This window comes from Coregonus lavaretus (assembly GCF_964263955.1).
Source record: "Coregonus lavaretus genome assembly, contig: HAP1_SCAFFOLD_322, whole genome shotgun sequence".
NCBI classification, from domain to species: domain Eukaryota; kingdom Metazoa; phylum Chordata; class Actinopteri; order Salmoniformes; family Salmonidae; genus Coregonus; species Coregonus lavaretus.
In genome coordinates this window covers 405,001-420,105 of record NW_028163312.1, presented here as the reverse complement: position 1 = coordinate 420,105, position 15,105 = coordinate 405,001, and the positions used below count along the sequence as shown (strand labels likewise).

Sequence of the window (15,105 nt, the reverse complement as noted above, 5' to 3'; positions counted from 1 at the left end):
GGTTTAAAGACAGGACAGGACAGGACAGGAGAGGTTTAAAGACAGGACAGAACAGGACAGGAGAGGTTTAAAGACAGGACAGAACAGGGCAGGAGAGGTTTAAAGACAGGACAGAACAGGACAGGAGAGGTTTAAAGACAGGCAGAACAGGACAGGGGAGGTTTAAAGACAGGACAGAACAGGACAGGAGAGGTTTAAAGACAGGACAGAACAGGGCAGGAGAGGTTTAAAGACAGGACAGAACAGGGCAGGAGAGGTTTAAAGACAGGACAGAACAGGGCAGGAGAGGTTTAAAGACAGGACAGAACAGGGCAGGAGAGGTTTAAAGACAGGACAGAACAGGACAGGAGAGGTTTAAAGACAGGACAGAACAGGGCAGGAGAGGTTTAAAGACAGGACAGAACAGGGCAGGAGAGGTTTAAAGACAGGACAGAACAGGGCAGGAGAGGTTTAAAGACAGGACAGAACAGGGCAGGAGAGGTTTAAAGACAGGACAGAACAGGGCAGGAGAGGTTTAAAGACAGGACAGAACAGGGCAGGAGTACAGACAGTTAGCACACCATGTACTCTGAAGCCCAGCATGTATGGATGACCACTGTTCAGCCAGAATGACTGTAATATCCCTTCCTATCACTATGAATGATCTGTTACCTGCAGACTGTTGTTGCTGTACTGCACTGACAGGCTCTGCCGGAATCTCAGCTTCCTCTCTCCACTCTCATTGGTAACCAGAGACACGCTGGGCGGGACTTCCTCTGGAGGCTGCCTCAGATAAGCCAGCATGGATAGGGAGCTGTGGAACGCTACCTTCACCTGCCAATCACAGGAGGAAAGGAAATAGGAAGTCCCATTGATGGATCCATAGATGTATACTACCGGTCAAAAGTTTTAGAACACCTACTCATTCAAGGGTTTTTCTTTCTTTATATTTTGATTTGTTTAACACTTTTTTGGTTACTACATGATTCCATATGTGTTATTTCATAGTTTTGATGTCTTCACTATTATTCTACAATGTAGAAAATAGTAAAAATAAAGAAAAACCATTAGTAGGTGTGTCCAAACTTTTGACCGGTAGTGTAGTTTATACTGATATAGTTTACACTGATATAGTTTACACTTATATAGTTTATACTGATATAGTTTATACTGATATAGTTTATACTGATATAGTTTACACTGATATAGTTTATACTGATTTAGTTTATACTGACATAGTTTATCCTGATATAGTTTATACTGATTTAGTTTATACTAATATAGTTTATACGGATATAGTTTATACTGATATAGTTTATCCTGATATAGTTTATACTGATTTAGTTTATACTAATATAGTTTACACTGATATAGTTTATACTGATATAGTTTATACTGATATAGTTTATACTGATATAGTTTATACTGATTTAGTTTATACTGATATAGTTTATACTGATATAGTTTATACTGATTTAATTTATACTGATATAGTTTATACTGATATAGTTTACACTGATATAGTTTACACTGCACAGCAGCTATTGTTAGGTGTCTACTGATGTGTTTTGGTGTATTGTTAGGTATCTATCTACTGATGTGTTCTGGTGTATTGTTAGGTATCTACTCATGTGTTCTGGTGTATTGTTAGGTATCTATCTACTGATGTGTTCTGGTGTATTGTTAGGTATCTATCTACTGATGTGTTCTGGTGTATTGTTAGGTATCTATCTACTGATGTGTTCTGGTGTATTGTTAGGTATTTACTGATGTGTTCTGGTGTATTGTTAGGTATCTATCTACTGATGTGTTCTGGTGTATTGTTAGGTATCTACTGATGTGTTCTGGTGTATTGTTATGTATCTACTGATGTGTTCTGGTGTATTGTTAAGTATCTATCTACTGATGTGTTCTGGTGTATTGTTAAGTATCGATCTACTGATGTGTTCTGGTGTATTGTTAGGTATCTACTGATGTGTTCTGGTGTATTGTTAGGTATCTACTGATGTGTTCTGGTGTATTGTTATGTATCTACTGATGTGTTCTGGTGTATTGTTAAGTATCTATCTACTGATGTGTTCTGGTGTATTGTTAGGTATCTATCTACTGATGTGTTCTGGTGTATTGTTTGGTATCTATCTACTGATGTGTTCTGGTGTATTGTTAGGTATCTACTGATGTGTTCTGGTGTATTGTTAGGTATCTACTGATGTGTTCTGGTGTATTGTTAGGTATCTACTGATGTGTTCTGGTGTATTGTTAAGTATCTATCTACTGATGTGTTCTGGTGTATTGTTAGGTATCGATCTACTGATGTGTTCTGGTGTATTGTTTGGTATCTATCTACTGATGTGTTCTGGTGTATTGTTAGGTATCTACTGATGTGTTCTGGTGTATTGTTAGGTATCTACTGATGTGTTCTGGTGTATTGTTAGGTATCTACTGATGTGTTCTGGTGTATTGTTAGGTATCTATCTACTGATGTGTTCTGGTGTATTGTTAGGTATCTATCTACTGATGTGTTCTGGTGTATTGTTAGGTATCTATCTACTGATGTGTTCTGGTGTATTGTTAGGTATCTATCTACTGATGTGTTCTGGTGTATTGTTAGGTATCTATCTACTGATGTGTTCTGGTGTATTGTTAGGTATCTATCTACTGATGTGTTCTGGTGTATTGTTATGTATCTATCTACTGATGTGTTCTGGTGTATTGTTAGGTATCTACTGATGTGTTCTGGTGTATTGTTAGGTATCTACTGATGTGTTCTGGTGTATTGTTAGGTATCTACTGATGTGTTCTGGTGTATTGTTAGGTATCTATCTACTGATGTGTTCTGGTGTATTGTTAGGTATCTACTGATGTGTTCTGGTGTATTGTTAGGTATCTACTGATGTGTTCTGGTGTATTGTTAGGTATCTATCTACTGATGTGTTCTGGTGTATTGTTAGGTATCTATCTACTGATGTGTTCTGGTGTATTGTTAGGTATCTATCTACTGATGTGTTCTGGTGTATTGTTAGGTATCTATCTACTGATGTGTTCTGGTGTATTGTTATGTATCTATCTACTGATGTGTTCTGGTGTATTGTTAGGTATCTACTGATGTGTTCTGGTGTATTGTTAGGTATCTACTGATGTGTTCTGGTGTATTGTTATGTATCTACTGATGTGTTCTGGTGTATTGTTAAGTATCTACTGATGTGTTCTGGTGTATTGTTAGGTATCTATCTACTGATGTGTTCTGGTGTATTGTTAGGTATCTACTGATGTGTTCTGGTGTATTGTTAGGTATCTATCCACTGATGTGTTCTGGTGTATTGTTAGGTATCTACTGATGTGTTCTGGTGTATTGTTAGGTATCTACTGATGTGTTCTGGTGTATTGTTAGGTACCTACTGATGTGTTCTGGTGTATTGTTAGGTGTCTATCTACTGATGTGTTCTGGTGTATTGTTAGGTATCTATCTACTGATGTGTTCTGGTGTATTGTTAGGTATCTACTGATGTGTTCTGGTGTATTGTTAGGTACCTACTGATGTGTTCTGGTGTATTGTTAGGTATCTATCTACTGATGTGTTCTGGTGTATTGTTAGGTATCTATCTACTGATGTGTTCTGGTGTATTGTTAGGTATCTATCTACTGATGTATTCTGGTGTATTGTTAGGTATCTATCTACTGATGTGTTCTGGTGTATTGTTAGGTATCTATCTACTGATGTGTTCTGGTGTATTGTTAGGTATCTATCTACTGATGTGTTCTGGTGTATTGTTATGTATCTATCTACTGATGTGTTCTGGTGTATTGTTAGGTATCTATCTACTGATGTGTTCTGGTGTATTGTTAGGTATCTATCTACTGATATGTTCTGGTGTATTGTTAGGTATCTATCTACTGATGTGTTCTGGTGTATTGTTAGGTATCTATCTACTGATGTGTTCTGGTGTATTGTTAGGTATATATCTACTGATGTGTTCTGGTGTATTGTTAGGTAGGTACCTACTGATGTGTTCTGGTGTATTGTTATGTATCTACTGATGTGTTCTGGTGTATTGTTAGGTATCTATCTACTGATATGTTCTGGTGTATTGTTAGGTATCTATCTACTGATGTGTTCTGGTGTATTGTTAGGTATCTATCTACTGATGTGTTCTGGTGTATTGTTAGGTATCTATCTACTGATGTGTTCTGGTGTATTGTTAGGTATCTACTGATGTGTTCTGGTGTATTGTTAGGTATCTACTGATGTGTTCTTGTGTATTGTTAGGTATCTACTGATGTGTTCTGGTGTATTGTTAGGTATCTATCTACTGATGTGTTCTGGTGTATTGTTAGGTATCTATCTACTGATTTGTTCTGGTGTATTGTTAGGTATCTATCTACTGATGTGTTCTGGTGTATTGTTAGGTATCTATCTACTGATGTGTTCTGGTGTATTGTTAGGTATCTACTGATGTGTTCTGGTGTATTGTTATGTATCTATCTACTTATGTGTTCTGGTGTATTGTTAGGTATCGATCTACTGATGTGTTCTGGTGTATTGTTAGGTATCTACTGATGTGTTCTGGTGTATTGTTATGTATCTACTGATGTGTTCTGGTGTATTGTTAGGTATCTACTGATGTGTTCTGGTGTATTGTTAGGTATCTACTGATGTGTTCTGGTGTATTGTTATGTATCTACTGATGTGTTCTGGTGTATTGTTAAGTATCTATCTACTGATGTGTTCTGGTGTATTGTTAGGTATCTATCTACTGATGTGTTCTGGTGTATTGTTTGGTATCGATCTACTGATGTGTTCTGGTGTATTGTTAGGTATCGATCTACTGATGTGTTCTGGTGTATTGTTTGGTATCTATCTACTGATGTGTTCTGGTGTATTGTTAGGTATCTATCTACTGATGTGTTCTGGTGTATTGTTAGGTATCTACTCATGTGTTCTGGTGTATTGTTAGGTATCTATGTACTGATGTGTTCTGGTGTATTGTTAGGTATCTATCTACTGATGTGTTCTGGTGTATTGTTAGGTATCTACTGATGTGTTCTGGTGTATTGTTAGGTATCTATCTACTGATGTGTTCTGGTGTATTGTTATGTATCTACTGATGTGTTCTGGTGTATTGTTAAGTATCTACTGATGTGTTCTGGTGTATTGTTAGGTATCTATCTACTGATGTGTTCTGGTGTATTGTTAGGTATCTACTGATGTGTTCTGGTGTATTGTTAGGTATCTATCCACTGATGTGTTCTGGTGTATTGTTAGGTATCTACTGATGTGTTCTGGTGTATTGTTAGGTATCTACTGATGTGTTCTGGTGTATTGTTAGGTACCTACTGATGTGTTCTGGTGTATTGTTAGGTATCTATCTACTGATGTGTTCTGGTGTATTGTTAGGTATCTATCTACTGATGTGTTCTGGTGTATTGTTAGGTATCTATCTACTGATGTGTTCTGGTGTATTGTTAGGTATCTACTGATGTGTTCTGGTGTATTGTTAGGTACCTACTGATGTGTTCTGGTGTATTGTTAGGTATCTATCTACTGATGTGTTCTGGTGTATTGTTAGGTATCTATCTACTGATGTGTTCTGGTGTATTGTTAGGTATCTATCTACTGATGTGTTCTGGTGTATTGTTATGTATCTATCTACTGATGTGTTCTGGTGTATTGTTAGGTATCTATCTACTGATGTGTTCTGGTGTATTGTTAGGTATCTATCTACTGATATGTTCTGGTGTATTGTTAGGTAACTATCTACTGATGTGTTCTGGTGTATTGTTAGGTATCTATCTACTGATGTGTTCTGGTGTATTGTTAGGTATATATCTACTGATGTGTTCTGGTGTATTGTTAGGTATCTATCTACTGATGTGTTCTGGTGTATTGTTAGGTATCTATCTACTGATGTGTTCTGGTGTATTGTTAGGTAGGTACCTACTGATGTGTTCTGGTGTATTGTTAGGTATCTACTGATGTGTTCTGGTGTATTGTTAGGTATATATCTACTGATGTGTTCTGGTGTATTGTTAGGTATCTACTGATGTGTTCTGGTGTATTGTTAGGTATATATCTACTGATGTGTTCTGGTGTATTGTTAGGTATCTATCTACTGATGTGTTCTGGTGTATTGTTAGGTATCTATCTACTGATGTGTTCTGGTGTATTGTTAGGTATCTACTGATGTGTTCTGGTGTATTGTTAGGTATCTACTGATGTGTTCTTGTCTATTGTTAGGTATCTACTGATGTGTTCTGGTGTATTGTTAGGTATCTATCTACTGATGTGTTCTGGTGTATTGTTAGGTATCTATCTACTGATTTGTTCTGGTGTATTGTTAGGTATCTATCTACTGATGTGTTCTGGTGTATTGTTATGTATCTATCTACTTATGTGTTCTGGTGTATTGTTAGGTATCGATCTACTGATGTGTCCTGGTGTATTGTTAGGTATCTACTGATGTGTTCTGGTGTATTGTTATGTATCTACTGATGTGTTCTGGTGTATTGTTAGGTATCTACTGATGTGTTCTGGTGTATTGTTAGGTATCTACTGATGTGTTCTGGTGTATTGTTATGTATCTACTGATGTGTTCTGGTGTATTGTTAAGTATCTATCTACTGATGTGTTCTGGTGTATTGTTAGGTATCTATCTACTGATGTGTTCTGGTGTATTGTTTGGTATCGATCTACTGATGTGTTCTGGTGTATTGTTAGGTATCGATCTACTGATGTGTTCTGGTGTATTGTTTGGTATCTATCTACTGATGTGTTCTGGTGTATTGTTAGGTATCTACTGATGTGTTCTGGTGTATTGTTAGGTATCTATCTACTGATGTGTTCTGGTGTATTGTTAGGTATCTATCTACTGGTGTGTTCTGGTGTATTGTTAGGTATCTACTGATGTGTTCTGGTGTATTGTTAGGTATCTATCTACTGATGTGTTCTGGTGTATTGTTAGGTATCTACTGATGTGTTCTGGTGTATTGTTAGGTATCTATCTACTGATGTGTTCTGGTGTATTGTTATGTATCTACTGATGTGTTCTGGTGTATTGTTAGGTATCTATCTACTGATGTGTTCTGGTGTATTGTTAGGTATCTATCTACTGATGTGTTCTGGTGTATTGTTAGGTATCTATCTACTGATGTGTTCTGGTGTATTGTTAGGTATCTATCTACTGATGTGTTCTGGTGTATTGTTAGGTATCTATCTACTGATGTGTTCTGGTGTATTGTTAGGTATCTATCTACTGATGTGTTCTGGTGTATTGTTAGGTATCTACTAGGGGTGTAACGATCCATCTACTACATCGATGTATCGATTTATATTCATATGATCCAACTACATCGATCTGTGCTCGGTGAGTTGGCCTTTTGGACAACATATATCGATCTAACATCGTTTTAAAATGTAATAAATCGATTGTATCGATACTAGGAAATAACCCATTGGATTTAAGCACGTCAGACTTTATATGCAGGGGTGCACATAACTGGTACGCAGATACGCAAGCGCGACAAAAATCAGGAATGCGTAATGCCACCTGTGTTACTACGCGCCTTTGCGTACTTGACCGATCTTCTCATCTAACCTTACACATGACATGTTGCTTGTCAACTACTGTCAGGGATGTCCAAAAAGCAACAGACATTAAGCAGCTTCTTTGGCGTTTCGCCACCTACAAAGAAACGCCAACTGGAGCCAGAGCCGAAGAAAATACTTTTTTCGGAAAAGTGGCTCCAAGATGTGCAGTGGCTTGAAGCTAACGATGAGCGCACTGAAATGTGGTGCAAGATTTGCCGCTCAAATCCACATCTAGCAGACAAAACAGGTGCATTTTATAAAGGCTCAAAGAATTTCAACCATCCTTTATTTGACAAGCATGAAAAGAGCAAGGAGCACACGAATGTGGCGCAAGCCATTGCTAAAAGCTAGCCGAGAATAAATGTCCAGTCGCCCACTTGCCAGATGGCGAGACAAGCTGAATGAAGAACAGCGGCAAGCTCTGTTTAATATTTTTCTCTTTCCATAAAGCTAAACATCAGATCCATCAAAAAGCAGCCCCCAAAATTCAGCAGACTGCAACTTGTTTTGTAACTCCCCGCTGATGGTGTGAGCGATGCTAGAGCAAAAAAAACTGCTGCACTGAATAAAGCTATGTGAAGAAAATGGGATCTCCTTTGTGGAACTGGGTAAGTTTCATAATACCAGATGGTCTGCATGGAGGCATGAAACACTGTTAAAAATATAAAGACTATTGCCAGCCATTAAAATGCAACTGGTTATCAGGTATTTATTTCAGTCACACTGGTTGAATTTTTGGCTAAAAGGTTACTGAATCGATTTCAAGTCACTGAATCGTTTCGGATCGTATCGTTCTAAATGAACCAATATCGCCCTTGAATCGTATCGACAACCACGAATCGTGATACAAATCGAATCGTTGTTAAAACGAATCGTTACACCCCTAGTATCTACTGATGTGTTCTGGTGTATTGTTAGGTATCTATCTACTGATGTGTTCTGGTGTATTGTTAGGTATCTATCTACTGATGTGTTCTGGTGTATTGTTAGGTATCTATCTACTGATGTGTTCTGGTGTATTGTTAGGTATCTACTGATGTGTTCTGGTGTATTGTTAGGTACCTACTGATGTGTTCTGGTGTATTGTTAGGTATCTATCTACTGATGTGTTCTGGTGTATTGTTAGGTATCTATCTACTGATGTGTTCTGGTGTATTGTTAGGTATCTATCTACTGATGTGTTCTGGTGTATTGTTATGTATCTATCTACTGATGTGTTCTGGTGTATTGTTAGGTATCTATCTACTGATGTGTTCTGGTGTATTGTTAGGTATCTATCTACTGATATGTTCTGGTGTATTGTTAGGTAACTATCTACTGATGTGTTCTGGTGTATTGTTAGGTATCTATCTACTGATGTGTTCTGGTGTATTGTTAGGTATATATCTACTGATGTGTTCTGGTGTATTGTTAGGTATCTATCTACTGATGTGTTCTGGTGTATTGTTAGGTATCTATCTACTGATGTGTTCTGGTGTATTGTTAGGTAGGTACCTACTGATGTGTTCTGGTGTATTGTTAGGTATCTACTGATGTGTTCTGGTGTATTGTTAGGTATATATCTACTGATGTGTTCTGGTGTATTGTTAGGTATCTACTGATGTGTTCTGGTGTATTGTTAGGTATATATCTACTGATGTGTTCTGGTGTATTGTTAGGTATCTATCTACTGATGTGTTCTGGTGTATTGTTAGGTATCTATCTACTGATGTGTTCTGGTGTATTGTTAGGTATCTACTGATGTGTTCTGGTGTATTGTTAGGTATCTACTGATGTGTTCTTGTCTATTGTTAGGTATCTACTGATGTGTTCTGGTGTATTGTTAGGTATCTATCTACTGATGTGTTCTGGTGTATTGTTAGGTATCTATCTACTGATTTGTTCTGGTGTATTGTTAGGTATCTATCTACTGATGTGTTCTGGTGTATTGTTAGGTATCTATCTACTGATGTGTTCTGGTGTATTGTTAGGTATCTACTGATGTGTTCTGGTGTATTGTTATGTATCTATCTACTTATGTGTTCTGGTGTATTGTTAGGTATCGATCTACTGATGTGTTCTGGTGTATTGTTAGGTATCTACTGATGTGTTCTGGTGTATTGTTATGTATCTACTGATGTGTTCTGGTGTATTGTTAGGTATCTACTGATGTGTTCTGGTGTATTGTTAGGTATCTACTGATGTGTTCTGGTGTATTGTTATGTATCTACTGATGTGTTCTGGTGTATTGTTAAGTATCTATCTACTGATGTGTTCTGGTGTATTGTTAGGTATCTATCTACTGATGTGTTCTGGTGTATTGTTTGGTATCGATCTACTGATGTGTTCTGGTGTATTGTTAGGTATCGATCTACTGATGTGTTCTGGTGTATTGTTTGGTATCTATCTACTGATGTGTTCTGGTGTATTGTTAGGTATCTATCTACTGATGTGTTCTGGTGTATTGTTAGGTATCTACTGATGTGTTCTGGTGTATTGTTAGGTATCTATCTACTGATGTGTTCTGGTTTATTGTTAGGTATCTATCTACTGGTGTGTTCTGGTGTATTGTTAGGTATCTACTGATGTGTTCTGGTGTATTGTTAGGTATCTATCTACTGATGTGTTCTGGTGTATTGTTAGGTATCTACTGATGTGTTCTGGTGTATTGTTAGGTATCTATCTACTGATGTGTTCTGGTGTATTGTTATGTATCTACTGATGTGTTCTGGTGTATTGTTAGGTATCTATCTACTGATGTGTTCTGGTGTATTGTTAGGTATCTATCTACTGATGTGTTCTGGTGTATTGTTAGGTATCTATCTACTGATGTGTTCTGGTGTATTGTTAGGTATCTATCTACTGATGTGTTCTGGTGTATTGTTAGGTATCTATCTACTGATGTGTTCTGGTGTATTGTTAGGTATCTATCTACTGATGTGTTCTGGTGTATTGTTAGGTATCTACTAGGGGTGTAACGATCCATCTACTACATCGATGTATCGATTTATATTCATATGATCCAACTACATCGATCTGTGCTCGGCGAGTTGGCCTTTTGGACAACATATATCGATCTAACATCGTTTTAAAATGTAATAAATCGATTGTATCGATACTAGGAAATAACCCATTGGATTTAAGCACGTCAGACTTTATATGCAGGGGTGCACATAACTGGTACGCAGATACGCAAGCGCGCCAAAAATCAGGAATGCGTAATGCCACCTGTGTTACTACGTGCCTTTGCGTACTTGACCGATCTTCTCATCTAACCTTACACATGACATGTTGCTTGTCAACTACTGTCAGGGATGTCCAAAAAGCAACAGACATTAAGCAGCTTCTTTGGCGTTTCGCCACCTACAAAGAAACGCCAACTGGAGCCAGAGCCGAAGAAAATACTTTTTTCGGAAAAGTGGCTCCAAGATGTGCAGTGGCTTGAAGCTAACGATGAGCGCACTGAAATGTGGTGCAAGATTTGCCGCTCAAATCCACATCTAGCAGACAAAACAGGTGCATTTTATAAAGGCTCAAAGAATTTCAACCATCCTTTATTTGACAAACATGAAAAGAGCAAGGAGCACACGAATGTGGCGCAAGCCATTGCTAAAAGCTAGCCGAGAATAAATGTCCAGTCGCCCACTTGCCAGATGGCGAGACAAGCTGAATGAAGAACAGCGGCAAGCTCTGTTTAATATTTTTCTCTTTCCATAAAGCTAAACATCAGATCCATCAAAAAGCAGCCCCCAAAATTCAGCAGACTGCAACTTGGCTCGTAACTCCCCGCTGATGGTGTGAGCGATGCTAGAGCAAAAAAAACTGCTGCACTGAATAAAGCTATGTGAAGAAAATGGGATCTCCTTTGTGGAACTGGGTAAGTTTCATAATACCAGATGGTCTGCATGGAGGCATGAAACACTGTTAAAAATATAAAGACTATTGCCAGCCATTAAAATGCAACTGGTTACCAGGTATTTATTTCAGTCACACTGGTTGAATTTTTGGCTAAAAGGTTACTGAATCGATTTCAAGTCACTGAATCGTTTCGGATCGTATCGTTCTAAATGAACCAATATCGTCCTTGAATCGTATCGACAACCACGAATCGTGATACAAATCGAATCGTTGTTAAAACGAATCGTTACACCCCTAGTATCTACTGATGTGTTCTGGTGTATTGTTAGGTATCTATCTACTGATGTGTTCTGGGGTATTGTTAGGTATCTATCTACTGATGTGTTCTGGGGTATTGTTAGGTATCTATCTACTGATGTGTTCTGGTGTATTGTTAGGTATCTATCTACTGATGTGTTCTGGTGTATTGTTAGGTATCTATCTACTGATGTGTTCTGGTGTATTGTTAGGTACCTACTGATGTGTTCTGGTGTATTGTTAGGTATCTATCTACTGATGTGTTCTGGTGTATTGTTAGGTATCTATCTACTGATGTGTTCTGGTGTATTGTTAGGTATCTATTTACTGATGTGTTCTGGTGTATTGTTAGGTATCTACTGATGTGTTCTGGTGTATTGTTAGGTATCTATTGATGTGTTCTGGTGTATTGTTAGGTATCTATCTACTGATGTGTTCTGGTGTATTGTTAGGTATCTATCTACTGATGTGTTCTGGTGTATTGTTAGGTATATATCTACTGATGTGTTCTGGTGTATTGTTAGGTATCTATCTACTGATGTGTTCTGGTGTATTGTTAGGTACCTACTGATGTGTTCTGGTGTATTGTTAGGTACCTACTGATGTGTTCTGGTGTATTGTTAGGTATCTACTGATGTGTTCTGGTGTATTGTTAGGTACCTACTGATGTGTTCTGGTGTATTGTTAGGTATCTACTGATGTGTTCTGGTGTATTGTTAGGTATCTACTGATGTGTTCTGGTGTATTGTTAGGTATCTACTGATGTGTTCTGGTGTATTGTTAGGTATCTACTGATGTGTTCTGGTGTATTGTTAGGTATCTACTGATGTGTTCTGGTGTATTGTTAGGTATCTACTGATGTGTTCTGGTGTATTGTTAGGTATCTACTGATGTGTTCTGGTGTATTGTTAGGTATCTATCTACTGATGTGTTCTGGTGTATTGTTAGGTATCTATCTACTGATGTGTTCTGGTGTATTGTTAGGTATCTACTGATGTGTTCTGGTGTATTGTTAGGTACCTACTGATGTGTTCTGGTGTATTGTTAGGTACTTATGTTCCTACCTGCTTGTTGTGTCGTGGCTGCAGCACCAATAGCTGGTTCTCCCCAGGTGGGAGGCTGTGGGAGGCGCAGTCGGCTGTCCCGGCACAGCCTCCAGGCTGCAGTATGGAAAAGGGAGGCTGGGTGCTCAGCCTGAAACTCAGAGGCATCTCTGTACTGTTCTTCAACTGGAACGTCCGTGTGATGGAACACTTCCTATGGACCATCTGAGAAAAAACAATATGGTAGAGAAGTTACCCAATGACAAAATATGAGCCTGTAAATGGAAGAAATAAAACATTGTAGACTAAAAAATGTCAAGTGATTTGAAAAAAACAACATTTACTGTTGAAAAGTAACATCAAGTATAAATACAGTAAAGTATTAAAAAACACTATTTTACTCCAAACTGATTTTTTTACCCTTTAGTGTGTGTCCTTTACTGTATTTATACTTGGGATACTATTTTCAACTGTAAAAGTTCAAAAACCGTTGGATGACATCTTTAAATCTGTAGGTGTTTTGGCAGGTGTCTCAGACCCACCTGATTGTGTGGATCTCCCTGTATTAAATCACTAGCCACAGCACAGAACTCCAGACACTCCTCTTCCTCCTCCATCTGAACTGACAGGCTGAAGAGGAGAACACAGACAGTAAGTCACTGACAGGCTAAAGAGATGAACACAGACAGTAAGTCACTGACAGGCTACAGAGATGAACACAGACAGTAAGTCACTGACAGGCTACAGAGATGAACACAGACAGTAAGTCACTGACAGGCTACAGAGATGAACACAGACAGTAAGTCACTGACAGGCTACAGAGATGAACACAGACAGTAAGTCACTGACAGGCTAAAGAGATGAACACAGACAGTAAGTCACTGACAGGCTACAGAGATGAACACAGACAGTAAGTCACTGACAGGCTACAGAGATGAACACAGACAGTAAGTCACTGACAGGCTACAGAGATGAACACAGACAGTAAGTCACTGACAGGCTACAGAGATGAACACAGACAGTAAGTCACTGACAGGCTAAAGAGATGAACACAGACAGTAAGTCACTGACAGGCTAAAGAGATGAACACAGACAGTAAGTCACTGACAGGCTAAAGAGATGAACACAGACAGTAAGTCACTGACAGGCTAAAGAGATGAACACAGACAGTAAGTCACTGACAGGCTACAGAGATGAACACAGACAGTAAGTCACTGACAGGCTACAGAGATGAACACAGACAGTAAGTCACTGACAGGCTACAGAGATGAACACAGACAGTAAGTCACTGACAGGCTACAGAGATGAACACAGACAGTAAGTCACTGACAGGCTAAAGAGATGAACACAGACAGTAAGTCACTGACAGGCTACAGAGATGAACACAGACAGTAAGTCACTGACAGGCTACAGAGATGAACACAGACAGTAAGTCACTGACAGGCTACAGAGATGAACACAGACAGTAAGTCACTGACAGGCTACAGAGATGAACACAGACAGTAAGTCACTGACAGGCTAAAGAGATGAACACAGACAGTAAGTCACTGACAGGCTAAAGAGATGAACACAGACAGTAAGTCACTGACAGGCTAAAGAGATGAACACAGACAGTAAGTCACTGACAGGCTACAGAGATGAACACAGACAGTAAGTCACTGACAGGCTAAAGAGATGAACACAGACAGTAAGTCACTGACAGGCTACAGAGATGAACACAGACAGTAAGTCACTGACAGGCTACAGAGATGAACACAGACAGTAAGTCACTGACAGGCTACAGAGATGAACACAGACAGTAAGTCACTGACAGGCTACAGAGATGAACACAGACAGTAAGTCACTGACAGGCTAAAGAGATGAACACAGACAGTAAGTCACTGACAGGCTAAAGAGATGAACACAGACAGTAAGTCACTGACAGGCTAAAGAGATGAACACAGACAGTAAGTCACTGACAGGCTAAAGAGATGAACACAGACAGTAAGTCACTGACAGGCTAAAGAGATGAACACAGACAGTAAGTCACTGACAGGCTACAGAGATGAACACAGACAGTAAGTCACTGACAGGCTACAGAGATGAACACAGACAGTAAGTCACTGACAGGCTAAAGAGATGAACACAGACAGTAAGTCACTGACAGGCTAAAGAGGAGAACACAGACAGTAAGTCACTGACAGGCTAAAGAGATGAACACAGACAGTAAGTCACTGACAGGCTAAAGAGATGAACACAGACAGTAAGTCACTGACAGGCTACAGAGATTAAGACAGACAGACCACCTGCTCTACAATTTCATACATTCAGTTGATTTACTGTCCCTACTACACATTGGGGCAGTGTTCCCGGACGCCAATTAGG

The 15,105-nt window shown here is 38.7% G+C and overlaps 1 protein-coding gene across 1 annotated transcript in view; it reads right to left on the bottom strand.

Moving 5' to 3' along the window:
- The window catches only part of dlec1 (DLEC1 cilia and flagella associated protein), a gene marked incomplete at both ends in the record, with an annotated part of 160,429 nt that overhangs the window by 8,491 nt on the left and 136,833 nt on the right, over positions 1–15,105 (bottom strand). Inside the window, 3 exons of the mRNA XM_084193099.1 lie at positions 652–813; positions 12,763–12,966; positions 13,284–13,371. Coding sequence (XP_084049225.1) covers positions 652–813; positions 12,763–12,966; positions 13,284–13,371 — 454 coding nt within the window. The remainder of the gene's footprint in view (positions 1–651; positions 814–12,762; positions 12,967–13,283; positions 13,372–15,105) is intronic.